Genomic DNA, 26,980 nt, shown 5'->3' on the forward strand with positions numbered 1-26,980 from the left:
GGGAATTGCAAGTGCAGACCACACTGAGATACCTTTTTATACACACCAGATTAGCAAGAATGAAGAATTGTAACAACACCCAGCATGGGAGAGAAGAGGTAAGGCTACGGGAATTCTTTCACATTCCTAGTGGGAGTGTAAACTGCTATAATCACTTTGGAAAATCATTTGGCATTTCCTTGTAAAGTTAAACATTCATATAACTAGGACTTAGTAGTTTCACTCCTGAGTATGTATTCTAGATCAGGTTTTTTCCAAAGTTGCACGTTTCCTGGGTCGTGAACCTATTTTAGTGGCATACAACTGACATTTTTAATAAACAAAATAGAATACAGCGACTTCCCTGGTGGTCCAGTGGCTAAGACTCTGCACTCCCAATGCAGGGGACCTGGGTTCGACCCCTGGTCAGGGAACTAGATCCCATATGCTGCAACTAACTAGGAGTTCACATGCTGCAACAAAAATCAAAGATCCCGAAAACAGCAGCTAAGACCCAGCACAGCCAAATAAATAAATATTTTTTAAAGAATACAATTGAGTAGAAAAACTTAGAGGACATTGTAGTAAGAAGTTTTGTTTCATAAATTGTTTCATGTATGTGTGTATGCCCACGTGTGTGCGAGTTGTGGTATAATTTTCACAGTTGCTAAATGAGTCCCCCGTAGAGGAGCAGAATGTTTATTCCTGGGATCAGCCTTTGAATGTTATAGCAGAAAAGGTTTCCAGAATAAATTCACCCAAGTTAGTACCAGGCCACGTTCCTTGATTTTCTTGACTAAAACAAATTATTTTCTTCAAACTGTATTTTTGCACAAACCCCTTTTTACCAGGGGACAGCCTGTGCCATCTGGACCAGGCTCTTCAGTGGACACAATTCATTAGCTGCCCTCACTCTCAAAATGCAATTGAAATGGATGCATCCTTTAAACTGAATACAAACAATGGCTTCTCCACACTCATTTGACTCAATAATTCATGAAGTACTCATGATTACTTACTGAGAATAAAGTAAAATTAGCCACATAGCAGCCCAGGAAATGTATCTGCCCTAAGGTATTAAGTGTCTCTGTGTGCGTACTCAGTTGTGGCCAACTCTCTGCAACCCAGTGGACAGTAGCCCCCCAGGCTCCTCCGTCCATTGGATTCTCCAGGCAAGAATACTGGCGTGGGTTGCCATTTCCTCCTCCAGGGGATCTTCCTGACCCAGGGACTGAACCTATGCCTCTTGCATCTCCTGCTTTGGCAGGTGGGTTCTTTACCACTAGTGCCACCTAGAAAGCCCATTAAGTGTCTCTATACAACGGCAAATTTTACAGTCTTAAAAACCATTCTTAGTCCCAAGGACTGCTGGAACAAAAGCATCAATTATGAACTGTTGGGCTTGCAAAGGTGGAACAAATTTTCATATCTTTGTGCTATAGGTTGAATTGTTTCCCCTCAGAATGTATGTGCTAAGCCCTACTGCCTCACAAATGTGACCTTATTTGGCAACAGTCACTGTAGACATAATTTGTTAAGACAAAGTCATACAGGAATTGGTAGGACCTTTGTTCAATATAAAGTTTCCTTTTATAAAGGGAAATTTTGGACACAGGCATGTACACAGGCAGAATACCATGTGAACATGAAGGCATGAATCAGAGTGATACAGAAATACTAAAAATTCCAGAAAACCACCAGAAGCTAAGCAAGAGTCATGGAATGGATCCCCCGTTACAGACCTCAAAAGGACTCAACCCTGCTGACATCTTGATTTTTGGATTTCAAGTCTCCAGAACGACAATGATTTCTGTCATTCTAAACCACCAAGTAGCGGTACTTTTACAGTAGTCCTAGCAAACGAATACACGTTAGGTCGTTAAGATTTAGGCAAATGCTTTATATCCTATTTAAATACTTAATATTATAATTATGATTCTAGGTTTACACTTCTTTGGTGGCTCAGTTGGTAAAGAGACTGCCTGCAATGCAGGAGACCCAGTTTCGATCCATGGGTTGGGAAGATCCCCTAGAGGAGGAAATGGCAACCTACTCCAGTATTCTTGCTGAGAAATCCCGTGGAAGATGAACCTGGTGGGCTGTAGCCCACGAGGTCACAAGTGGGACATGACCGAATGACTAAACCACTGAGGGTTTATAGTCAACGTGTGATATCAGGAAACTTGGAATTAAGATTCCAGTTTGCATAGTTTCCAGCCCAACCTGTTGATAAGACCAAGTTGAGCTGATCACTCACTGTTGAAAGTGAGGACACCACTGCACAGAGTTTCAGTAGGGATTAGAGGGGAAAAGGCAAGGTTGAAATTTATTGAGAACTTGAAATTTGGTCTAAGACCAGTCTTTCAGTATAGAGGCTTGAGGATAATTAGCAAAGACTGGCATATAATAATGGACACAGCAAGGCAAGGATTTTGACACTGGATGTCAAAGAGTCTTTGAGCGTGAACAGTTGATGCTTTCTACTGAAAGAGCTGGAAGTTCCTCTATTGAACAATAAGGCTATTTGCCTGTGAAAGTGTCTCCTGGAATAGTAAATTATGTAAATAGTAAATTATTCAATTATGATAAACACAATTGAATAACAAAGTCATACTAAGGCAGACGGGTAGGTGGTTTTGGTTCTTGTGTCCAGACTGGATGGGAATGGGGAGAGATGGTCTCAGTTCTCAAGCATAAAATGTGAGTCAAGTGCTGGACTTCGTGGCTGGTGTCCTCTCATTACCTCTCTTTCGGGCAGGCTCATGCTGCTCTTCTCCATCTGTGTTCTTTCTCCCAAAGTCAGTTCCTCATTCAAACTGGCTCTCTGCCAGCACTGTCCTTCACTGTCATCCAAAAACGAATTTCTTCCTACCCTAAAACTCATTGCTAATTTTCATTTTGGTTAATCTGTGTAATATTACGGATTTCTCATTGCTCTAAGTCCCCCTGCACAGAATTGCCTAATTTTAAGGAGAATTCAACCCACAGGAACAAGGCAGTGGAGACAATTCCAGAGGAAAAATTGTCTTCTGAAGAGGTGATTAGATACTCTCCTTCCACCACCTCCATACCTATTTCCACCATGGTCTCAAATAGAGGGCAGATGGTCACTTGGCCCACTAGCTTTTGCTGCTTCTGCTGAGATGATCAGATGAAGTCTCTATCAGCATCAGCTGCTTTCAGGGTGCTAGAAATTTCTTTGCATTCAAAATAGGCATAGAGCCAGCAGTTTAGAACTCAGATTGTTGTTGTTGCTGTTGTTGTTTGGTCGCTAAGAGGTGTCCGACTCTTTTGTGACCCTGTGGACTGTAGACCACCAGGCTCCTCTGTCCATGGGATTCTCCAGGCAAGAATACTGGAGTGAAAAAAAAAAAAGAATACTGGAGTGGGTTGCCATTTCCTTCTCCAGGGGATCTTCCCAACCCAGGGATCAAACCCTCATCTCCTGCATTACCATGCGGATTCTTTATTGCTGAGCCACAATTTGGAACTGGCTTCCTGGTCCTGGGTGGCCCAGGTTGAATTACTCTAGATCCATTTTCCTACCTCCTGCCTGTTCCCAGCCTTCCTCACCCCCAAAAGGCTAATTTCTTGCTTTCAAAAGCTACTTGGAAGAACTAGTAATTCTCTTCTGGTGCAATCACAGGGGAATGAATGGTTCATTGTTAAATAAGTCATTCCCCTGAATAAAGCGATCTTTCCTTCAAACAAGGTTAGGGGTGTTGGACCAAATGTTATAATTAAACCAAGTATTTATCTGCACTTCTTGTTATGCAGCCCAATGTATATAGATGTTTCAAATAACTGAATTTGGGGTTCCATCATGTTATTTGCTATTAAGACAAATCAGTTTGGAGACAGGCATGTAGTAAAGCACAATAGCTATCTTATTTTTAAAAGGTTCAAAGATATCTGAGATTTTTGAAAACTTAGACGTTTTACAGGGCGTAGGAAAAGCAACTAGCAATTTCCTGAATTGCAAAGAGTATTTTATAGAGTTAAGTTATAAGACAATTATACTTTCACTAGATGCCCAAATTCTACTTATCCGCTTAGAATTTCTGTTGATTTGTGAGTGAGAAATAAAGATATAATTTACTGGCTAAGCCAGTCCTATAATGAATGGAACAAAACAGGATACGCTTGAGAAGTAATAAGCAGTCTTTGATTTCTAACACTCAGGAAATCTGAACTGTTTGTGTGAGTTAGGTCTTTTGCGAAAAAAAAAAAAAAAAAAAAAAAAAAGTCACTAGGGTTTCCTAAACTTTCTAAAGAGAGATGTTGGTTGGTTGGTTGGTTTGTGGTAAAATATACATAAAATTTACCATCGAAACCATTTTAAGTGATAGTTCAGTGGCATTAAATAATGCATTCAATCACATTGTTGTACAACTATCACCCCCAGCCATCTACTGAACTTTTTTATCTTGCAAAATTGAAATTCCCTACGCATTAACAATAACCCCTCATTCCCTCCTTCCTCTAGGTCCAATAATCTCTACTCTACTTTCTATGCCTGTGAATTTGACTATTCTAGATACCTCTTATAAGTGGAATCGTACAATATTTGTCCTTCTGCGATTAGCTTATTTTACTTGGCACAATGCTTTCCAGTTTCACTCATGTTATATGTGTCCGAATATATATGCATGTGTTAGAATTCCCTTCCTTTTAAAGGCTGAATAATATTTCACTGCATCTAGATGCTGTATTTTGATTATCCATCTATCTGTCAATAGACACTTGGATTGCTTCCACCTGAGTTGTTATTTTTCATATCTTGTCATTTTCTGACAACTCCCATCTTTGGAGCACTGGAGAAAGTCAGACACAGTTGGAGAGGGGGCAGGTTATGGGCTTACCTGCCTCCTGAGAAACCTATATGCAGTTAGAACTGAACATGGAATAACAGATTGGAGGTGAGGCAGGTGAGGGGAAAGATGACGCAGAGTGGGCAGCCAAGGGCCTGTGCAGAGGGAGGCAGAGGGCCAGGTGGCTTCCCCAGAGGCCAGGAAGCCAGCAGCATCATCTGCCAGAAAAGCTCTACCAGCAGTGGGTCTTCTTGGTTTCAGGTGCCCTTTGACCCCTGTATTTAGAACCCCTGGTCAGGTACAGCCTCTGGTGTAATCAGGTAGGTGATTCTAGAATGACACTAACATTTCTAAATCAACACTCACTAAGGCCTAACAGGAAGACCCTTACCAGAACTAAGCAAGCCAGGAAGATCATTTTTGATCAGATGAGCAGTTAGGAAGTCTTCGTGTGTGCTCTCATGCGCTCAGTTATGTTGAACTCTTTGCAACCCCATGGACTGTAGCCTGCCAGGCTACTCTGTCCATGGAATTTTCCAGGCAAGAATATTGGAGTGGTATGCCATTTCCTACTTCAGGGGATCTTCCTGACCCAGGGATCCAACCTACGTCTCCTGCATTGGCTGCTGCTGCTGCTGCTAAGTTGCATCAGTCATATCCTACTCTGTGCGACCCCATAGACTGCAGCCCACCAGGCTCCCCCATCCATGGGATTCTCCAGCCAAGAGTATTGGAGGGGGTTGCCATTGCCTTCTCCCCTGCATTGGCAGGCGGATTCTTTACTGCTAGCACCACCTCACAGGAAAAGGGAGCTCCACATTCCCTACTAACTCCAAACAGCACTGTTTTGAACCCGGGTTTTACAAACTTATGGTTGCCCAGGGGGGAGGGGGGAGGGATAGTTAGGAAGTTTGGAAAGGTCATGTACACACTGCTATATTCAAAATGGATAACCAACAAAGACCTACTTTATAGCACATGGAACTCTGCTCATTGTTATGTGCCAGCCTGGATGGGAGGGGGTGTTGGGGGGAGAACGGATACATGTATGTATGTCTGGCTGAGTCCCTTCACTGTTCACCTGAAACTATCACAACATTGTTATACCACAATACAAAATAAAAAGTTTAAAGTTAAAGAAAAAATAACCCGAGTTTTAAGTTGGATCACATGACAAGTTCTTCCTGAATTAATAATAAAAGGGAGTATCCGGTCTGGGGCAAATTAGGCTGTAAGACTAAGTAGAAATATTGATAATTTCAGTACTTCGACACATTCAACATTAATATTTAAAAATTTAAACACAAAAACTGAGTCATCATTTGGTTTTTCATACTAAAGCTGAAGAGAGGCTAAGGTACATATTAACAATTGTACATGTGAATAAACGAAGTTTCAGAAAAGCTACGTGACATAACTAAGAAGTAGCAGCATTGGAATTGGAAACCAGGTGCCCTGAATTTAAACTTTAAGTTGTTTCTTTAAGTTAGAGGTGTTTAATCTCTGGAAATGAGATAGAGGTAGACTGAGTGGCACTGTGGACTGGATAAAATTTTAATAACTTACAGCATGCCAGTTCTGGCTTTGCTACTAACAAGTTATCTCATGTGAGAGAAATAACCTTATCACAATTTCTCCTTCTAAGAAACTAGGATTCTAGTAGGTGACTTGTCCAGGGACTCATGAGTGTAGGATTTGATCCCAGTGATCTCATTTGATATGGTTTTTCCAGTAGTCACAATATGGATGTGACAGATGGACCATAAAGAAAGCTGAGCACTGAAGAATTGATGCTTTTGAACTGTGGTGTTGGAGAAGACTCTTGAGAGTCCCTTGGACTGCAAGGAGATCAAACCAGTCAATCCCAAAGGAAATCAGTCCTGAATATTCATTGAAAGGACTGATGCTGAAGCTGAAGCTGCAATACTTTGACCACCTGATGCAAAGAACTGATTCATTGGAAAAGACCCTGATGCTGGGAAAGATTGAAGGCAGAAGGAGGAGGAGACGACAGAGGATGAGATGGTTGGATGGCATCACCAACTCAGTGGACATAAGTCTGAGCAAGCTCTGGGAGTTGGTGACGGACAGGGAAGCCTGGCGTGCTGCAGTCCATGGGGTCGCAAAGAGTCAGATACAACTGAGTGACTGAAGTGTTCTCAATTGAAGAGTCCTCAATCTTCAACTCTATTTTAGAAGCAGAAGCACATTTTTATTTTTGTTTATGGATTTCTAAAGAAAAGTGTACTCAGAATTTAAAACTAATGAAGGCAAATCTGCTCTGACTGAAGCAGGTGAGGAGTCCAGAAGCTCCCCCAGAGGGTGCTGTCCACAGGGTGACCTGAGGAATCCAGAAACTGCCCATCAGATTGGTCAGAACTTTCTAAATCTTTACAAGTCTTACTGAGCCAAACCTGGACCTTCTCCCTCCCTCATTCCTTCACCACCCCCCCACCCCCCCCACCCCAACCCCCACCCCCCAGCCCCATGAAACTGTACTACTTACATTTTGAGAGGTAAAACCTGGTAATTTCTCCAATATTTCAAAACTGATTTCTCTCACAAAGTCACCCAACCTTAAATGGGGTTCTAGCTCTCTGTCTCTATTGACCAATTGCTGTGGACCAGCCAAAAGTTATCTTTGGACAGTATTTAAAATACTATGTACTAAACATGGCTTCCCTGTAGCTCAGATGGTAAAGAATCTGCCTGCAATGCGGGAGACCTCGGTTTGATTCCTGGGTTGGGAAGATCCCCTGCAGACGGGAATGGCAACCCACTCCAATATTCTTGCCTGGAAAATTCCCCGGACAGAGGAGCCTGGTGGGCTACAGTCCATGGGGTCACAAAGAGTCGGACACGACTGAGTGACTAATAAATACTACACTACACTAAACACGGTTAATGATCCTTGGCCTAAATGGAGAGAAAGCAGAAAGGGCAGGATTCCCTTTCACTGAAAGGACTAAGTGATAGTAGCGCGTGCAGTCCGTGGTCTCAACAGATCCGTGAACATGCCTGCCTGACCCGCGATGCTGGAGAGAAGCCCCATTCAGTTTGGCTCTCTCCGCACCTTTCGGTCCCCTGAGAGGGCTGGCTGCCGCTGGCGGAGTCTGAGTGCAACAGTTCGAGATCCGAGTGCAGAGGCACGTGCTCGGAGAGGAAGCCCCGAGAGCGAGCCGTAATGAATGAAGCTTTGCTCCAGAGACTGTAACCGAGGCGATCGTGAGGCTGGCCTGGGTGTGGGGTGAATCGTTTGAATCACGATGGCAAACAAATGAACACGTAACACCTCTTTGTCTAGCGCAGGGGAGGCCAGAATGGTGAATTTTCCAGGTAACCGGAACTTATTCCTTTAAGAACCCCAACTGCAAATCTGAAAACATTTGGTGTTGTTTTTGAAACTTTTTAGATGTATTCCCTTTAATGTACCGGGATATAGCTCTGGGTCTTCATTCGTGAGACTCCCTTAATGTTCCACGTTTAGGACCTCTAAGGTCCGTGGGGCTCCTCTTCTGTCCCCACAAGCACTTGTCCCCCACCCCATACAGGTGCTGGCTTGCCATGCTGCCACACCCGCAGCTGCCTCTTGAGGCCCTTTTCTTTAATTTGTATAGGGCCAGGGAGCCAGAAGCCGGAACTTCTCAGAACACGTTAATAAATAAGGCTGAAAACAGTTTCGATGGTAGCCTGAACCCTACAAATTAAGTACTTGTCTGAGCTTTGGTACATTGATTTTTAAATCAACATAAGTGTTTTTTTAAGTTATTCTTTTTTAAAATTTAGCTTTGAATATTTATTTATTTATTTGGCTGTGTGGGGTCTTAGTTGTGACACTGGGCATCTTCAGTGCATGGCATGGATTCTAGTTTTGGCAGGCTTAGTTGCCCCCAAGGCATGCGGGATCTTAGTTCTCCAACCAGGAATCAATTGGAGTCCCTTGCATTGCAAGGTGGATTCTTAACCACTGGACCACCAGGGAAGTGGCTCATAGCTATTCTTTTCAGTTGTAGTAAAATGCACATAACATGAAATTTAGTATCTTACTCATTTAGTGGCATTAAGTACATTCACATTGTTGTGCAGCCATCACCACTATCCGTCTCCAGAGCTCTTTCATCTTGCAAAACTGAGACTCTGCACCCATTAAAGAATAACTACCCTATTCCCTCTCCTCCCCAGGCCCTGGAAACCACTATTCTATTTTCTGTCTCTATGAATTTGACTGCTCTCAATACTTCATGTAAGTGGAATCATAGAGTGTGTGGTTTTTTGTGACTGGCTTATTTTACCTACCATAAAATCCTCAAGGTTTGTGTACAATGAAGCACGAGTCAGAATTCCCTTCCTTTTTAAGGCTGAATAATGTTCCACTGTGTATGTGATGGAGAAGGTAATGGCACCCCACTCCAGTACTCTTGCGTGGAAAATCCCATGGGCGGAAGAGCCTGGTAGGCTGCAGTCCATGGAGTCGCCGAGGGTCGGACACGACTGAGCGACTTCACTTTCACTTTTCACTTTCCTGCATTGGAGAAGGAAATGGTAACCCACTCCAGTGTTCTTGCCTGGAGAATCCCAGGGACGGGGGAGCCTGGTGGGCTGCCATCTATGGGGTCGCACAGAGTTGGACACGACTGAAGCGACTTAGCAGCAGCAGCCGTGTATGTGTACTATATTTTGTTCATCCACTCATCTGTTGATAGGTACTTGGATTGCTTCCTCATTTTGGCTATTGTGAATAATGTGTTGCTATGAGCATGAGTGTACAAATATCTCTTTGACTTCTTGCTTTCAGTTCTTTGGGGTATATTCCCAGAAGTGGAATTGCTGGATCATGTAGGAATTCTATTCTTAATTTTTGGAGGAACTGCCATACTGTTTTCCATAATAGCTGCACCACTTTATATTCTCACCAACAGTGCACAAAAGTTCCAACTTCTCCACATCCTTGCCAACACTTGTTATCTTCTGTCAAATTCCTTTTTTTGCTTACTTACTGGTTCTTAGTTGTTCTTATGTAGTGAAAAACTACCAGCTTTCAAGACCTCTGGATCAGTGGGGTGTCTACCGTGTGAAACAATAACAAGTTAGGTAGGTATGTCTCACAGCAGTTGTGATCATAAAAATCATACTTTAAATGTAGTTTAGAGGAGCTAGCTATTTAAAAAAATCTTACAATCAATTATTTTAAAAGATTTTTTTACAAAATAACTTTTTATTATAAAATTATATTCATTGTAGAAAATTTAGAAATTATAGAAAAGGGAATAAAAGAAAATAATGCCACTGTGTAGAGATGACTTCTGTTAATATTTGTGTTCATATTCCCTTCTCTATACACTTGCCCTCTACACATATATGTGTGTGTGTCTATATGTATACATTATGTATATGTATTTTGTATATATAAATATTTTATATATATTCCCTGTCATTTTTCTTCACTATCTTTCCTGCCCTGGCCCCCAAAACACTCATATACTTGCACCTTAGACTGTTGATTATTCTCTAATCCTCCCATACATGCTCGTGGATTTGTAGCTTATCCACTCTTATTCTTTTAAACTGGCCTTATTCTATTCTTGCAGTTTGGTAGTCTGTAGCATTTTTCCATATCATCATATTTTTAAATCAGCTTCAGATACATGCTTTTTAATAGCTGTACAGTAAGAATCCTTGAAAAATAATCACCTCTTATTATCTTTTGGGGAAGTATTCATGTTCTGGACTTTCTCAGGTGTACTTTAGGGTTTTAAAAAAAATAATCAAACCTGTTTTTACAGGAGCCCCACTGGGTAGACTCTTTCCTAAGACTGTTACTCCCATTTTATAGATGGTGAAAGATAGACACCCAGAGAGGTATTTCTGGTCTGGTATTTTTTTTCAAATAGTAAGAATATTGATCTGTTACATATGGGAAAGAGACTTGCAGAATGGGCCAATTCAGTGTGGCACTCAAAGATTCCTAAAAAATATGAAGGCGTCCTGAAGATCACTGTGTAATTTCACGAGCAGCTTCTCCTTCAGAGTTAATTGACAGTTAACAATAATTCTAATGATGCTTTGGTGTTGTCAGACCTCCGGGGTTCGAGAGCAATTAATAGGTGTTGCAGTGTGCTTGTGACCCTCCTGAAATGCTTGGGAAGGATATTGTCGTTGCTGTAGCTTTGTGTATTTTGGGTCCTACAAGTGATTTACCACTTACTAAATTCGAAATCCAAATTGTAGATTTGGCTCTGGCTGCTGCCAGCTAACAAATGCTGTAATACTGGGAAAAAGTTAAGAAGCTATCAGACTGCTTAAATTTCTAACTTTTTCCAGGATAATCATGTGGAAGAGAAATGTCTAGATTTATAGGTCAAACAATGATAATTTGTATCATTTAAAACAGTAATTGTCATATTCCCATATGGAAAAAAATTCTTCATCATGTATTTTTAACTTGAAACACTTCAGTAAACAACTTTTAAAAAATATTATCAATCTATAAGTTATAATTTAAGTAATAATTACTAGATTGCTTTAATTGTGATTATAGAGCTAAATAGTAGACTATATTTTCCTAAGTATTATCATTCCTTTTTCTATTCTGTCCCTTGAGCTGTAAAGAAAGAAAAAAATACAGCATACAGAAACATCAGTTCAGTTCAGTTCAGTCGCTCAGTTGTGTCCAACTCTTTGCGACCCCATGAACTGCAGCATGCCAGGCCTCCCTGTCCATTACCAACTGCTTGAGTCTACCCAAACTCATGTCCATTGAGTTGGTGATGCCATCCAACCATCTCATCCTCTGTTGTCCCCTTCTCCTCCTGCCTTCAATCTTTCCCAGCATCAGGGTCTTTTCAAATAAGTCAGCCCCTCAAATCAGGTGGCCAAAGTACTGGGAGTTTCAGCTTCAACATCAGTCCTTTCAGTGAACACCCAGGACTGATCTCCTTTATGATGGACTGGTGGATCTCCTTGAAGTCCAAGAGACTCTCAAGAGTCCTCTCCAACACCACAGTTCAAAAGCATCAATTCTTCAGCACTCAGCTTTCTTTATAGTCCAACTCTCACATCCATACCTGACTACTGGAAAAACCATAGCCTTGACTGGATGGACCTTTGTTGACAAAATAATGTCTCTGCTTTTTAATATGATGTCTAGGTTGGTCATAACTTTTCTTCCAAGGAGTAAGCATCTTTTAATTTCATGGCTGCAATCACCATCTGCAGTGATTTTTGAGCCCCAAAAATAAAGTCAGATACTGTTTCCACTGTTTCCCCATCTATTTCCCATGAAGTGATGGGACCAGATGCCATGATCTTCGTTTTCTGAATGTTGAGCGTTAAGCCAACTTTTTCACTCTCCTTTTTCACTTTCATCAAGAGGCTTTTTAGGTCTTCACTTTCTGCCATAAGGGTGGTATCATCTGCATATCTTAGGTTATTGATATTTCTCCTGGGTATCTGGATTCCAGCTTGTGCTTCTTCCAGCCCAGCGTTTCTGCATATACGTTAAATAAGCAGGGTGACAATATACAGCCTTGACATACTCCTTTTCCTATTTGGAACCAGTCTGTTGTTCTATGTCCAGTTCTAACTGTTGCTTCCTGACCTGCATACAGGTTTCTCAAGAGGCAGGTCAGGTGATCTGGTATTCCCACCTCTTTCAGAATTTTCCACAGTTTATTGTGATCCACACAGTCAAAGGCTTTGGCATAGTCAAAAAAGCAGAAATCGATGTTTTTCTGGAACTCTCGTCCTTTTTCCATGATCCAGAGGATGTTGGCAATTTGATCTCTGGTTCCTCTGCCTTTTCTAAAACCAGCTTGAACATCTGGAAGCTCACGGTTCACGTATTGCTGAAGCCTGGCTTGGAGAATTTTGAGCATTACTTTACTAGCGTGTGAGATGAATGCAATTGTGAGGTAGTTTGAGCATTCTTTGGCATTGTCTTTCTTTGGGATTGAAATGAAAACTGACCTTTTCCAGTCCTGTGGCCACTGCTGAGTTTTCCAAATTTGCTGACATATTGAGTGCAGCACTTTCACAGCATTATTTTTTAGGATTTGAAATAGCTCAACTGGAATTCCATCACCTCCACTAGTTTGTTTGTAGTGATGCTTTAAGGCCCACTTGACTTCGTATTCCAGGATGTCTGGCTCTAGGTGATTGTCACCGTCACGATAACACCATCGTGATTATCTGGGTCATGAAGTTCTTTTTTGTACAGTTCTTCTGTGTATTCTTGCCACCTCTTAATATCTTTTGCTTCTGTTAGGTCCTTACCAGTTCTGTCCTTTATCGAGCCCATCTTTGCATGAAATTTTCCATTGGTATCTCTAATTTTCTTGAAGAGATCTCTAGTCTTTCCCATTCTATTGTTTTCCTCTATTTCTTTGCATTGATCGCTGAGGAAAGCTTTCTTATCTCTCCTTGCTATTCTTTGGAACAGAAAAATAAAGGCACACATTTATGAGCAAATGTGAGAATGTACTGTTGCTGCTGCATTGTAGATTTAGACTAAAATGGTGCAATTTTTCATGATCACATCTGCTGCTGCTAAGTCGCTTCAGTCGTGTCTGACTCTGTGCGACCCCCAGGATGGCAACCTACCAAGCTCCTCTGTTCCTGGGATTTTCCAGGCAAGAGTACTGGAATGGGTTGCCACTTCCTTCTCCATCTCATCTGCTAGCAAAGTTAATTGTGAAGAATCTCACTGTTTTCCTCCTATCACTTTATAGTGAATAAATTCTGCTCCTCAAGCATCAAAGTCAATGATAATCCACTGTTCTGTAATTAGCACCACTTCATCCATCATGCAGTTTGAAATATGTTGAAATACAATGTTTTGTTGGATTTCAAATAATAAATATAGAATTTTAAAAACATTAAAACTGGAAAGATATTATTCTTTCTCAATTTAAAGAGAAAGAAACAAGGAAGATAAACAACTTGCCTAAAGGCAGATTTTTTTTTTTTTCATTTATTCACCCAGTCCTTCATCCACATATTCAAGCAACCACGGTTAGCAGGCAGGAGTCAATGTGAGGCCCTCCGAATGCAAAAAGAGTGTAATAAGATACCAACTGTTTTTAAGGATCTAAACTCCAGCAAGAAGAGGCAGGCAACCCCACAATTAATCACTACAGTGGACTGTGCTCAAGACCTTGTTGGCAGCATGGGCTAAGTGCTACCAAAGCACAAAGATAAAGGTTAATTCTACCTGAGACAGTCAGGAAGATTTCCCAGAAGAGGAGACTTTTGAACTGGGCCTTAAGGAATGAAGATTTCTTGTGTTCATGTAGAGAAGAGCAAAAGGCAACCCAGGCAGAATATATAACATGAGCAAAGCCTCAAATTCATGAGCATCTGTGGCAGGACTAGGGAATGGCCATCAGCCTAAGGTGCAAGGGTGTGGGGAGAAAAGGCAGGGGGAAAAATGGCAGAAAATTGATCTTAAAGAATCTCATGTGGTTAAATTGGTAAAAACTCTGAATGTCCTGCTGAGTGTGAATTTTATTCCAAGAAAATATGGGTTCGTGAAAGGCTTATAAGTAGGATTGGGATATGATCAGAACTTGGTTTGCACTGGGGATGAGTTAGAAATTTATATTCTAGACAGGAGATGATGAGAGCCTAAATGTGGAAGAGTGGCAGTGGTGGAACAAAGAAGATATATGAATATCCAGTAAGCAAATAAAAAGATACTCAACTCACTAGTCATTAGGGAAATAGGAGTTAGAACCACAATGAGATAACACTACATATACTAGAATAGTTTAACTTAAAAAGGCAGACCGTACTAAGTGTTGGCGAGGATTCTCATATATGGAATTCTCAGTATATGGAATTCTCATATACTGCTGGTAGGAATGTAAAATGGCACAATTTTGGAAAACAACTTGGCAGATTTCTATAAGGTTAAATATACACTAATTACATGATCTAGCCCTTCCAAATCTAATTCTTTACCAAAGAAAAATAAAAACATATTCATTTCAGTATTCAAAATCCACAGAGTCCACAGACTTGTAGATGAATGATCACATCAGCTGTAAATGTATATCAGCACAATAACCTAAACACTGGAAACCCTAATGTGTATCAGTGAATAAACAGCATAAAATGAATACTGAGAAATAAAAAGTAATGATCTATTAATACCTGTAACAGCATGAAGGAATCACGAATGCATTACATTAGGTAAAAGAAGTCAACACAAGAATACATACTGCATAATTACATTTATGAAAGACTCTAGAAGAGACAAATCTAATCTACATTAATACAAAGCAGACCAATGGTTGCCTGGGGCAGAGGGAAGGATTGACTAGAAAGAGTCACAGGGGAATATTTTTGGAGTGATGGAGTTGTCCTATACTTTAATTGTGATGGTGGTCATAGGGTATATAAATTTGACAAAACTCAAGTAAATGTGGATGCATTTTATTATATATAAATTATGTTACAATAAATTTCATTTAAAAATAGTAAATTGAACTTGGTGAATAAAATTAACTAAAAACATGGCAGTTGATCTGATTTTACAAATTTTTCCATTGTGTATATGCATGTGGTCAGTCATGTCCTACTCCTTGCAACCCCATGGACTATAGACCGCCAGGCTACTCTGTCCATAGAATTTTCCAGGCAAGAATACTGGAGTGGGTTGCCATTTTCTACTCCAGGGGATCTTCCTGATCCAGGGGTTGAACCTGTGTCTCTTGTGTTTCCTGAATTGGCAGGTGGATTCTTTACCACCAGCACCACCTAGGTTTTTCCATTGGTTCTATTTAATTATAAATTGATGTATTAAAATAATAAAAAAGACGCAGACAGAAACAAATACAAAAAGGATCTCCCATTCCATTTCATTCCATCAATCAGAAGGAGAGAGTTATATAGTAAAATTCAGCAGCCAATACAGAGTCCCAGTTCCATGTATTAGCAAAAAGCAACTTAAGTAGATGTTAATGTGGTATTAGTAAACTCCACTAGATTGGAAATAATTTATTTTATGGATTCATGAATCACCTTTCACCCATTTGAAAAGTCATTTTTATGTTTTTCTATATTTTGAATGTATCTCTTCTGTATGCACTTAAACTCCATAAAATAGTTGAGCTATCTTTAATAGTGCTGATCCTAGACATTTCTTTATTCCTTTGTATTTTCATTTTTATTCTTATTTTCACAATTTTTATTATACATCCAGGGGAAAAGAAATTGTGGAAAAGTAAAATATGAAGGAAGATAAAGTAAAGGAGAGAGACATTGCACAGAACTTGTTCCATAACAACTCTGCCATCATTCAGACTTTTCTCTATTCTTTTCCATGTTACTCCTTAAAGGAATGATTGCCTGGGAAGGAGAAGAACTTGGAAAGGAAGCCAGAAGGATTAAGACCTGCTTTATCTCTATCTTCAGGGGAAATTCCCTCCCTTCTTTTCAGGAATCTCTCTTTTCCTCCCTCCAGAGGTGTGATTCTACGAGGGTTCTCAAGCGAGGGAGGCATGGACCCAAGCTGGACCAATCAAAGTCCTTCATCTCTGGCCAGTGTTTCGGTCAGGTATGCACACATAACCCAAGCAAGTCAATCAGAGCTTATCTCTGTTCCTCCCACGTACAATTTGTTGAGGTAGAACATGTCCCTCCTTGATAGCCAAGTAAGAGGTTAGCCAAAAGCTCTGGCAGCTGTATTACAGCTTTGTGAAGAAGCCAGTCTGAGAGGAAGAAGCCATCACTCAGAATTAGACACAAGGCAGAGAAAGAGTCTTGACTGTTTGGCACGTTGGTCATCCCTGCCTTTCCTGAGATTTTATGACATGAGAAATAATTCCCTCAGTTCAATTTGGTTTTTGTCTATTATAATCTTTTAAAAGGAGTGATTAACGTAGGAAAGTAGGAACTCTTGTCCTCCGACTTGGACTACAATGCAATCAGTCTTTCTAGGGCAGCAGAGAGCGGCTGGGGGCTCTAATGAAAGAAATATTCAGGGGTCCTCCAACAAGGGCATGTGTGTATTGATATATTCAGGACTGCTTCCAGAACTCTGCACTCCAGATATTTCTAAAGGGCCTCCCCTCTCTCTGACTCCCTTCCTGACCCAGATTAACACTTCTAATCAGACCTAAGCATCTTGAGCTCTAAGTTCCCTTCTTAGAGCCTTCTCAGATCTCTTACGTACTCTAGCTTCACTAAAGTCATTTAACTGGACTGCTGCCTAGTAAGTCTGGAGGCCAAGATCCAAAATATTGCTATGAGACCTCCAGGAATCTCTGCTTCATTCCTTCTTTCCTCTTTGGAGAGAAATGGACTTCTTAAACTCTTCTGAAGAATGACTTCAGTGTCTTTTTTAAGTTGGAGAGAAACACGGGTTTCATCCCAACTTCTGCCTGGCTCCTTAGTCATGATATACCGACAATGGTCCCTCACTGAGAACTCTGCCAAGGGTAACTGAGCAGAAGCTGATTCCTAAGAGTTTGGTGGATGACGGGTGGAGCTTCTTCCTCATACTTAGCTTTGCCACCAACTTGATGGCCTGAGAGGGGTGCTTTCCCCCATAGAAACTTGAACTTGAACATGGACAGATACTTTTCTTTTAAGACCTTGTGGACCCACTGAAAGCAATTTGGAGCATTCAAATAAGATTTTGCTAAAGATCTGTGGATAACAAAAGAAAAACAAGCAGAGGGAAACAAGAATCTAGATTACCTGGTTTGTAAGTTATGGTTCTTGCTCATGACCTCAAGTGCTCCTGTCTTATCTGCTTATAATTTTGTATCCTGCCTTTTTATTATCCTGTGCATTCTTTCCCATTTCGCAGGTTCTGTCTTATTTTGGAGGAAGAACTTCCAAGTATCAATATAATAATCAAACAACTAGTGAGGACTTTTGATGCTTAAAGGTGCATAGACTCTGAGACATCTTCAGAGCATCTCTTGACAAGACAACCTGGGCAAAAATGAACATCCTTCAACTAGAGCAACCATTTCCCTCACCGTGCAGCAGCCGCCACTCTCCTCAAAGAATGTGGGAACTTCATGAAGAAGAAAATTGGTGTGTCAGCTAACTTTGTTGTGTAACAAACTGTCACTTAACGTTGCTGCTGCTGCTAAGTCACTTCAGTCGTGTCCGACTCCATTTGACCCCATAGACGGCAGCCCACCAGGCTCCCCCGTCCCTGGGATTCTCCAGGCAAGAACACTGGAGTGGGTTGCCATTTCCTTCTCCAGTGCAGGAAAGTGAAAAGTGAAAGTGAAGTCGCTCAGTCGTGTCCGACTCTGTGTGACCCCATGGACTGCAGCCTACCAGGCTCCTCCATCCATGGGATTTTCCAGGCAAAAGTACTGGAGTGGGGTGCCATTGCCTTCTCCGATCTCTTAACATTAGCCACCTTGAAACAATAACCATTATTTTTTCATGATTTTGTGGGTTGACTGGCTACTTATTTTGGTCTGGTAGCTACTTTGAATTGGATTTCTATCAGCTGCCCCCAGAAACCTAACAAAAATATAGGTTTGACCTTCTATTGACCTCAAATAGAAGGTCAAAGGAGAAAAGCTCCTTTCCTTTGACAGATTTTTATAAAAATTTTTATTTTATATTATTTAACATTTTATAGTAATTTAACAATGTTATATTAGTTTTAGGTATACAGCAAAGTGATTCAGTTTTACATATACATGTACTTATTCTTTTCCAAATTCTTCTCCCATTTAGGTTATTACAGAGTACTGAGGAGAGTTCCATGTGTTATACAGTAGGTCCTTGTTGGTCATCTATCTTTTAAGTATAGTTCTTTGATACGTTGATCGTAACAGTGGACATAATTCCCTATGGTAGATGTAGCATCAGGGCCCCTTGTTACTATATTCCACTGAGTGTCTTCTCACTAGAAACCCCATCATTAGGAGAGGGTTATATGCCGTATAGTTTATGAATTGATGTCACATGAGTAGGAGTTAACTAAGATATCAAATTGCTGCATGTCAATAACTTTTATGCACTTTTGCTCATCACTTAGACTGCTTTAATTCTTCCTTCCCTACTTGTCTCATCCCAACCAGTTTTAGAACAGAGTTATTCTGGAAAGCATTCATTGAGTCAAACCTGACATAAACTATGAACTTAGCTCGTTACATCAACTTTCAAAATTAAACAGACTGTCCAGTGTTTAGGATACCAGAAGAACATGAAGAATCACAGACCAGCTTTCTTAGGAATTGTTTCTTAACTTAATTTGGGCATCATTCAGTAGGAAAGGCATGCCTAACCCGACTTAATATTAAACAGAGGTCTGAAGATATAAATAACTCAAATAAAGCAAATCAAGATCACCATCTCATTAGTAACAGGAGAGAAAATAAAATGAAAAATAAGTAGGAAAAGACCAGACTGTGAACTTTTGAAGGGAAATATTTGCAAGTGAGAGACATTGAATAAAATCAAGTACAATGAGATGCTTAATGAAGGCAACATTACAAAAAACACATAAAACAGGAGCTATTTAAAGAAAAATTATTTATCAGATGCTTGACGATATAAAACGCCACCTGAGTTAGACAAGAAAGCCTGAACAGGAAGCTCAGATGGCAGAGTTCTATTCAAGGCCTTTCCCTAAAATATTGTAACCATACATATTGGTGATAAATTTGCAGTGAGTACTTAAGTCCTAAAAAAAGTTTCACAAGAAGGAAAATGAAAAAATACATGATTCCTTTTCAAAGATTTTTGTTAAGTCTCATCTAGACTAAGACGTTTATGGTCAATTGCTTTGCAAACAACCATAGCTAAAGATAGCACTGGTCACCAAAGGGGTATGGTATTTCCTATCTAGTCTCTCTGGTACTAGTTAGAATGTTAATGAAGAGTATATAGACACTTCTCTCGACACCTTTGAAAACACACTTGGGCTTGGCTTCATTTCATTTATTGCCCTGTTTTCAACCAAAAATGTTAGCCAGTATACTCCGAGGATTCCTATATGAGTTTTTGCTTCGCTAAATTGATTTAAGGAAACTAAAGCTCAACATTCAGAAACGAAGATCATGGCATCCGGTCCCATCACTTCATGGGAAATAGATGGGGAAACAGTGGAAACAGTGGCTGACTTTATTTTTTTGGGCTCCAAAATGACTGCAGATGGTGACTGCAGCCATGAAATTAAAAGACGCTTACTCCTTGGAAGGAAAGTTATGACCAATCTAGATAGCATATTGAAAAGCAGAGACATTACTTTGCCAACAAAGGTCCATCTAGTCAAGGCTATGGTTTTTCCAATGGATGTGAGAGTTGGACTGTGAAGAAAGCTGAGTGCCGAAGAATTGATGCTTTTGAACTGTGGTGTTGGAGAAGACTCTTGAGAGTCCCTTGGACTGCAAGGAGATCCAACCAGTCCATTCTGAAAGAGATCAGCCCTGGGATTTCTTTGGAAGGAATGATGCTAAAGCTGAAACTCCAGTCCTTTGGCCACCTCATGCGAAGAGTTGACTCATTGGAAAAGACTCTGATGCTGGGAGGGATTGGGGGCAGGAGGAAAAGGGGATGACAGAGGATGAAATGGCTGGATGGCATCACTGACTCGATGGGCATGAGTTTGAGTGAACTCCGGGAGTTGGTGATGGATGGGGAGGCCTGGTGTGCTGCAGTTCATGGGGTCTCAAAGAGTCGGACACGACTGAGCGACTGAACTGAACTGAACCTCTATAAGCTCAGTTAACCTCTGCTAGTTGTATGGCTGGGATATCTAAGGGAAGGAGAGTGAATGAATGAATGATCACTGGTCCCTTCTCAGTAGCATTATTATGCTGAAAAAAAAATTAATTGAAGTTCCCTAATTTGGAGATGAAGTTAACTCATATACTGAGTCCCTGCATGATACAGGGTATAAGCATAGGCCCTTGATATACAGATCTCTGGCTAAGGGAGGGGTTTATTCATAGTTTGGGTAGTCCATGTCACGATTTACAAGATGGGCTATCTCTGTAGCACAATTGGGACTTAAAGTGACTTGTGTTTTGTTTGCTTTGTTTTTAACTATGTTCATTCCGTTTCCTAAATGGAACTTGAGTCTTTTGTTCCTTTTCTTTAATCAGAGAAGTGAAGTGAAATAGAAGCCACCTAATGCAGAGCTGGAGTGTGGGCTCGTGGAAACGGCCTTTCTGACTTTTTCTTTCCTAGCTGGGTGGCTTTGGGTTAATCTCTACACCTTTCTGTACCTGACCTTTATGAACTACAAGTATGGCAAGGATGACAGTAATGGTGTGCAGGTTCAAGGAATATTGTAAGGATGGACTGAATGAGTGTATGTGAGTGCCTAGTAGATTAGCACACACCATTATTGGCTAGCCAATCACTTACATTCACTTCTTACATTCCTGTGACTCAAAGGACACTTCTTCCCTCAAATGTAAAGCCAATCTTTGCTGGCTTCCATCTAAAGCCAGCAAATTAGTACAGAGAGGAGAGGGGAATCAAAGTAAATTTGGCCCTTAATTGCCTTAATTTTTGATTTGCAATTCAATTCATTTGCCACTAGAATGGGCTTCCTCAGTGGCTCAGCAGTAAAGAATCTGATTGTCAATGCGAAGATGTAGGCTTGATCCCTGGGTCGGAAGATCCCATGGAGAAGGAAATGGCAACCCACTGTAATATTCTTGCCCGGGAAATCTCATAGACAGAGGAGCCTGGTGACTTACAGACCATGGGGTCACAAAGAGTCGGGCATAACTGCGTGACTAAACAATAAACTTAGAATAGTTAGCCACTGGCTACTTTGGTCAAAGCACTCAACTTCTTCATACACAAAATACCGTGTCACCATTCTATTTTACCATAAGTTGGTAGCAATGACAAATGACTTGAGTACTAGAATGTTTCGAGGCCAAATGAAAGTATTATAATTAGTGACATTAATAATTATTTTCTGATTATTGCTGCTTATCTTTTGGCTTTAGCAAAACTTGATTAGAGATTGAATTTTTATGTTAAACCCAAGAAAATAATCTCTCAACCTGGAATTTGGCCAGGTTACCATGCTAAGCAACAGTTTCAAAGAAAAAGATAATTGGGATTTTTAATAAGCTTTGAAATTTTCCTGAAAGGTGGGCTGAAAGCTACAAAAGACATGGTATTAGGCAGTGTGACTTTAAACAGTTCATTCAGGATACATCCTAGTGATAATATCTTTCTTCTCTACCATGATTAGCCAGAAAAATAATCTTTTATTAACTCTTCCCCTGATCTCCTTTGAGGAAATACTCCAAGGTCAGTTGTTGCCCAATCATAATGTCCCTAGGATAATTGACTGGTATTTTCAAATTTGATTAAGTCAATGGGACAAGTAAATCAATTCAATGCAAGAGACAGGGCAACCACTCATTTTTCTTGCCAAGCTATCAGCCAGATTTTATAAGAGATAATTCAGAATAGGGTTATGGCGATGCTTCTTTCCAATCCAATTACTAAAGCATCATGACTTGATCGTTATCTAGAAATGAAGCCCACCTGCTGTACTCTTTAAATGGGATCCATGGCTGAATTTTGTGGAAATAATGCCTTGCATTGTATAGAATGTGGCCTCTACCAATTGTTACTCTAATATTATTCAGGCTTTAGAAATCTTCTGCCAAGTTTAAACACTGTGGCAGTAAGAAAAGAAAGAGACTCTGGGAAAGAGGAAATGAAATTAACCGAATAAATCCTAATTTGGAAGGGAGAAAAATGACAAATGGCAGAAAAATGCAAATGGCAGAGAGGCAAATAGTTTGCTCTACCGTCTTTGTCTTCTGATAATATTTTTGAACCAAGATTATATATGGACAGCTAAAGTTGAAAGATGAGTAATAAAAATATCTTGAATCCTACTGGAATATCATGTTATATATATATTTTTTCCCATTCTTGGGGAAACAAACAAAAATTACATTAATGGCCACAAAAGAAAACCCAATCCCATTACATCTAAGTGAAAGTATACAATCACATTCACTCCGAACTACTTCTTGTCCTCACCCATCCCTATGTAACTCTTGGTTTTTCAGGGGAGATCCCTTTTTTGGGTGATGGAGGAGACCGTGCCTACAATCCTTAGCAATAATTTCCTGACTGCTAAGCAGCATTAGTCATGCATCCTCCTCATGCCCATAAATGGAGGATAAGCCTACACTGATGCTATCAGACGAATTTAAACAAGGCCTGTTCTGAGAGAACCCTCAGAGCCAGACTGACAACACTCCTGCAGCAAACCCATCTTCAATAGAAGTGTGTTTTGTTTCATCTTACACTTGGGCACACACTACTAATAAAGGCACAGAACAACTTGGGATCGCGGGGATCGCTGTGCATACCTAGGGCTTGGAGCAGGCCTTCCATTGTGGTGTTAAGCTGGGGTGTTGCTCTGTAAGCCAAAGTTTAAGTCCATATACTCAGTGCTAAGAAGAGATTGTATTTCTTTTGATGAAGAGTTTCCTCTTCATCTTTGATTAGAGCAGTCACTCATTTATTTATTCATTTATTTGTTTATTTCCAAATATCCAGGTGCCTACCTGAGGGCCAGGTATTGGGCTTCAGGCTGAGCAACACTTGTGAGAGAAAAATGCAAGCAATTTTCACCATTCAGCCAAGCCAATAAAATCATCTAATTTTAAAGCAGCTTTACATTTTACTAACTCACTTACTTATGCCCTAGGAAGGCAGTATGATGTGGTAGAAGGAGCAATGGACCAATAATTAGAAATCCTGGGTTTAAGTTCCAGTTCTACCAGAAAGAGACTGCGTGACTGTGGGGCAGTTTACTTAACCTCTCTGGGCCTCACTTTCCTTTTTTGAAAAAATGAGTGGGTTGGACTTAAGATTCCTTCCATCTCTAAAATTCTTTTATTCTATACAGTAACACATTCCACGAAGTTTCCTTTGTGACCAGAATTAGTTGGTGAATTCCCAGCTCAAGTTTCCCTTTTGCTCTTTTATTGTTAAACCAAATATGAACAACAAGTAATAATATTTTGTCACAGCCAACAAATTGCCCTTCCACTGACTGACCTTTGGAGGTCAGGCCACCCATCACAACATCTAAATCCAAAGGCAATGGTATGATCAACTTGTGAGCTGGTGGGCTGCCATCCAAAAGTATGGAAATGGTTGTAGCCAGCCAAAATTCTTGGCTGGTACATTTTTAATAAACATAGAAAATAAGAACAGCATTTTCCACTTGGATTGCTTAATTTGGTGCCCATACCATTGAAACACTTGCTGGAAGGATAAAGATGATGTGATATATCACTTATTTAGCACAGGATGGATTAACTTGTACAAATGAGAAGTAGGTTATGGAGTCATCTGTAAGGCATTTTTATCCTTGCCTCTTGTCTCTGGCAGGAGATAGCTTGAGTCATTACAGCAACATCTCCACCCCTTTTGGCCCTTTGTAAGAGTTTTCCCTGAAACATAAGCTCTGCTGGATTTACTGTATTGCTATGAATGGACTAAGGCAAATTGGTGTGAATTCTTTGTGGTCAAATACCTCTTCTTAATATTTTTGCAAGATGGTTCAACATGTCTTATTATTACTTTTTCAAGGAAAAAACCTCCACAGCAAATGTTCTCTGGTTAATTTGGAGACTATCTGAGGTGCATGTGTTTTAATTACATAAATAACAGTGAGTACTTAGGATAGGACAAAGAGCCTCATAGTTAGTAGCTATGGTTTTTAATTGTGGTGATTGCACAAACTCATCCAGTTCTCGGGTTCTGTATTTCTCTGTCTCTACCTGTAATATGGCAGCAAGGACATTTGATGGGCAAGACTGTTTCCTTTCTAGTGCTTGGAGATCCCTGAATAAAATACACTGTGATAGTTAAGATGTAATTAGACATGTGGGTGGAAATTAGTGTTTAAGCACACCATGTCTAAGCAGAGTCATTGTGCCTTTTTACTACCTGAGGCCACCCTGGTCCTGTGCCATAGCTCCAGGTCACTGAGTATACAGGGCTGTTGGTTAGAGGCTGCAGGTTCCAAAAAGAAAATAACTTGGTATTGAATCTGAAACCGGGAAGCTTTTTATAGTTAAAACTGGGCCACACAGTTCTACTATAGACAAGTCAGGCATTCACCAAGTATGACTATAACCTGTTCACTTTTCTTTTGGAAGTGTACACGATCTCAATTATCAAAACTATAATTTGAATTGTACCTCCATCTTATAAAACACCAAAACTTTCGACTAGATTTCCGGAGTCATGGCAGGTCCTCCATTTTGGATTAGATTCTCCAGTCATACGGACCCAGTAGCAATAGACCTTTTCCTTCTCAATCATCTTAAAAAACACACACTTCTCCTTGGGACTACAAAAGGCCTGCAATTTGTCCAGTTTAATTTTTCATTTGATTTTTGGATTTGCTTCTGGGTACCTAAAAACTCCCACTACTGTAAATCCTGGCTTTCTGGATGGACTCCCCCATCCCCCAACGCCACTGACTTTAAATGAGTTTGCTTCGCCAGCATTTTACATTTTACCTTTTAAAGGTGATTTCAAGACCAAACCAATGATGGAAAATTTACAACCATCATTACATCATTCATATCCCTCCCCGGCCCCCCTGCACCCCTACCCCGAGTTTCCCACCCTTTATCCCCCTGTTGCGGCCGGAATTCCCTTTTTGCTAATGACGACAGAAAGCGGTTTCCCGAGCTGCGTTTCTCTTCTTCCACTCTTGCTGCTGCACACGATGCCTCGCGCGTCTCCCGGCGACTGCGTTTCCCCGCGAGTTGGCCGCGTTCTTTCGGGGATGAAGTCATCCCTATACATGGTGTGTGCCTATCAGTTCGTTACATCGGTACAGCACACTGGGATTCCTCGGAAAGAAAAGGAGCGAAGCGAACAATGATGACCATATTTTACATGTACACGCCACCCCTCCCCCCAGCCCGGAGGAATCGCCGGGAGCCGAGCGAGGCGGGGGCGGGCCGTGGGGCTGGCCGGGATGCCCAACGACTGGCACGTCCGGGTCGTGAGATACAGCAACAGGGCGAGCTGAGGACAAGCCCCGCGCGAGGGCACCCGGACGGGCAGATCCGGAGTCCCCCCGGCCCGGCCCAGTCTCACGCATCCAGATCGCCGCCTCCCGGCTCCCCACGCCTGTGCCCGCAGGTCCCGCACCGGGAGGTCCTGGCGCCCCAGTCTGGGCACTCAGCGCTCTGGCGCGGGGGAGGCCCGGGAGCTCCCCCAGGCTCAGGGGAGCGGGAGTAGACTGGGGGCGGGGGAGGGGGGCGACGGCCAAGGACAACTCGGGGCGGGGGCGTGGGCAGCCCTGATCCCAGGGGGCCGGGGGGCGGGGGCGGGGTGGGAAAGCAACAAAGAGCCTTTGCTAACCCGCCGTCGCCGAGCCCGCTCCCGCCCCTCGCGGCTCCCCGCAGGCCGGCGGGGTCCCGGGCCGGCGGCGCGGGGCGGGGAGCCCGGCCCCCCTGCCTCCCCTCCCCCCGCACCGCCCCCTCGCCCACGGGGGAAGGAGGGGAGGAAGGCGGCGCCTGCGTGCTCCTCCGCCGCGCGCCCCGCCTCCTCCCGGGCTCCTCGCGGCTATCCCGACTCTCCTCCCGCGGCTGCCGCAGCTGCCGGTTGCACACGGCCTCGGCGGCGGGCGCGGCGGGGCGCGATCCTGTGGAGCGGCGGCCGGGCGCGCGGCCCCGGCGGGCACCCCTCCGAGGGCGGCCAAAGAAGCTCCCGGGGGAGGAGGAGGTGAAGGAGGAGGAGGTGGGGGGCTGCGACGGCCGCGGGACCCACAGTCGGCGCCTCGGCCTCACCGCCCCCTCCCCAGCTTTTCTTTCGCCCGCTCCTCTCCCGCTCCGGACCGGCGCCTCGGCTTTGTGCGAGGAGATGGTGTAGCCTCGCGGCCGCCCGAAGGAGGAGCTGGACACTTGTCTGCCGGCCCCGAGCTGCGTCCCCGCCCCTGGAGGAGAGACCCCCCCCCGCTCAGCTCGGCGCCTCCCGCGTCTCCCTGCTGCTGGGGAAGCCTCGGCGCGGCCGGCACCATGAGGTGAGGGGCGCGCGGGGCGGGGGCCGGCGGGCCATTGTGCCGCGGGAGCCGCGACCCCTCTCTCTCTCTCCCCGGACCCCGCCTTCCCTCTCCCGGCCCGGCGCGTCTCCCAGGTCTCCGGTCTCTATCTCCCCCCCTCCCCCTTTGTCCCTTCTCATTTCTCTTTCTT

General features: G+C 42.3%; 1 protein-coding gene and 1 non-coding gene across 2 annotated transcripts in view; both read left to right on the forward strand.

Moving 5' to 3' along the window:
- The first annotated feature begins 340 nt into the window (after window positions 1-340).
- On the forward strand, window positions 341-413 carry TRNAG-CCC. Its single transcript has one exon. It is a non-coding gene; the product is annotated as a tRNA-Gly (tRNA).
- A 25,736-nt stretch (window positions 414-26,149) lies between these two features.
- The window catches only part of ENAH (ENAH actin regulator), a 159,664-nt gene continuing 158,833 nt past the window's right edge, over window positions 26,150-26,980 (forward strand). Inside the window, exon 1 of the mRNA XM_025286049.3 lies at window positions 26,150-26,811. Within this exon, the coding sequence (XP_025141834.1) occupies window positions 26,807-26,811 (5 nt within the window). The 5' untranslated portion in view covers window positions 26,150-26,806. The remainder of the gene's footprint in view (window positions 26,812-26,980) is intronic.

This window comes from Bubalus bubalis, chromosome 5, assembly GCF_019923935.1.
Source record: "Bubalus bubalis isolate 160015118507 breed Murrah chromosome 5, NDDB_SH_1, whole genome shotgun sequence".
In the NCBI taxonomy this organism is placed as follows: domain Eukaryota; kingdom Metazoa; phylum Chordata; class Mammalia; order Artiodactyla; family Bovidae; genus Bubalus; species Bubalus bubalis.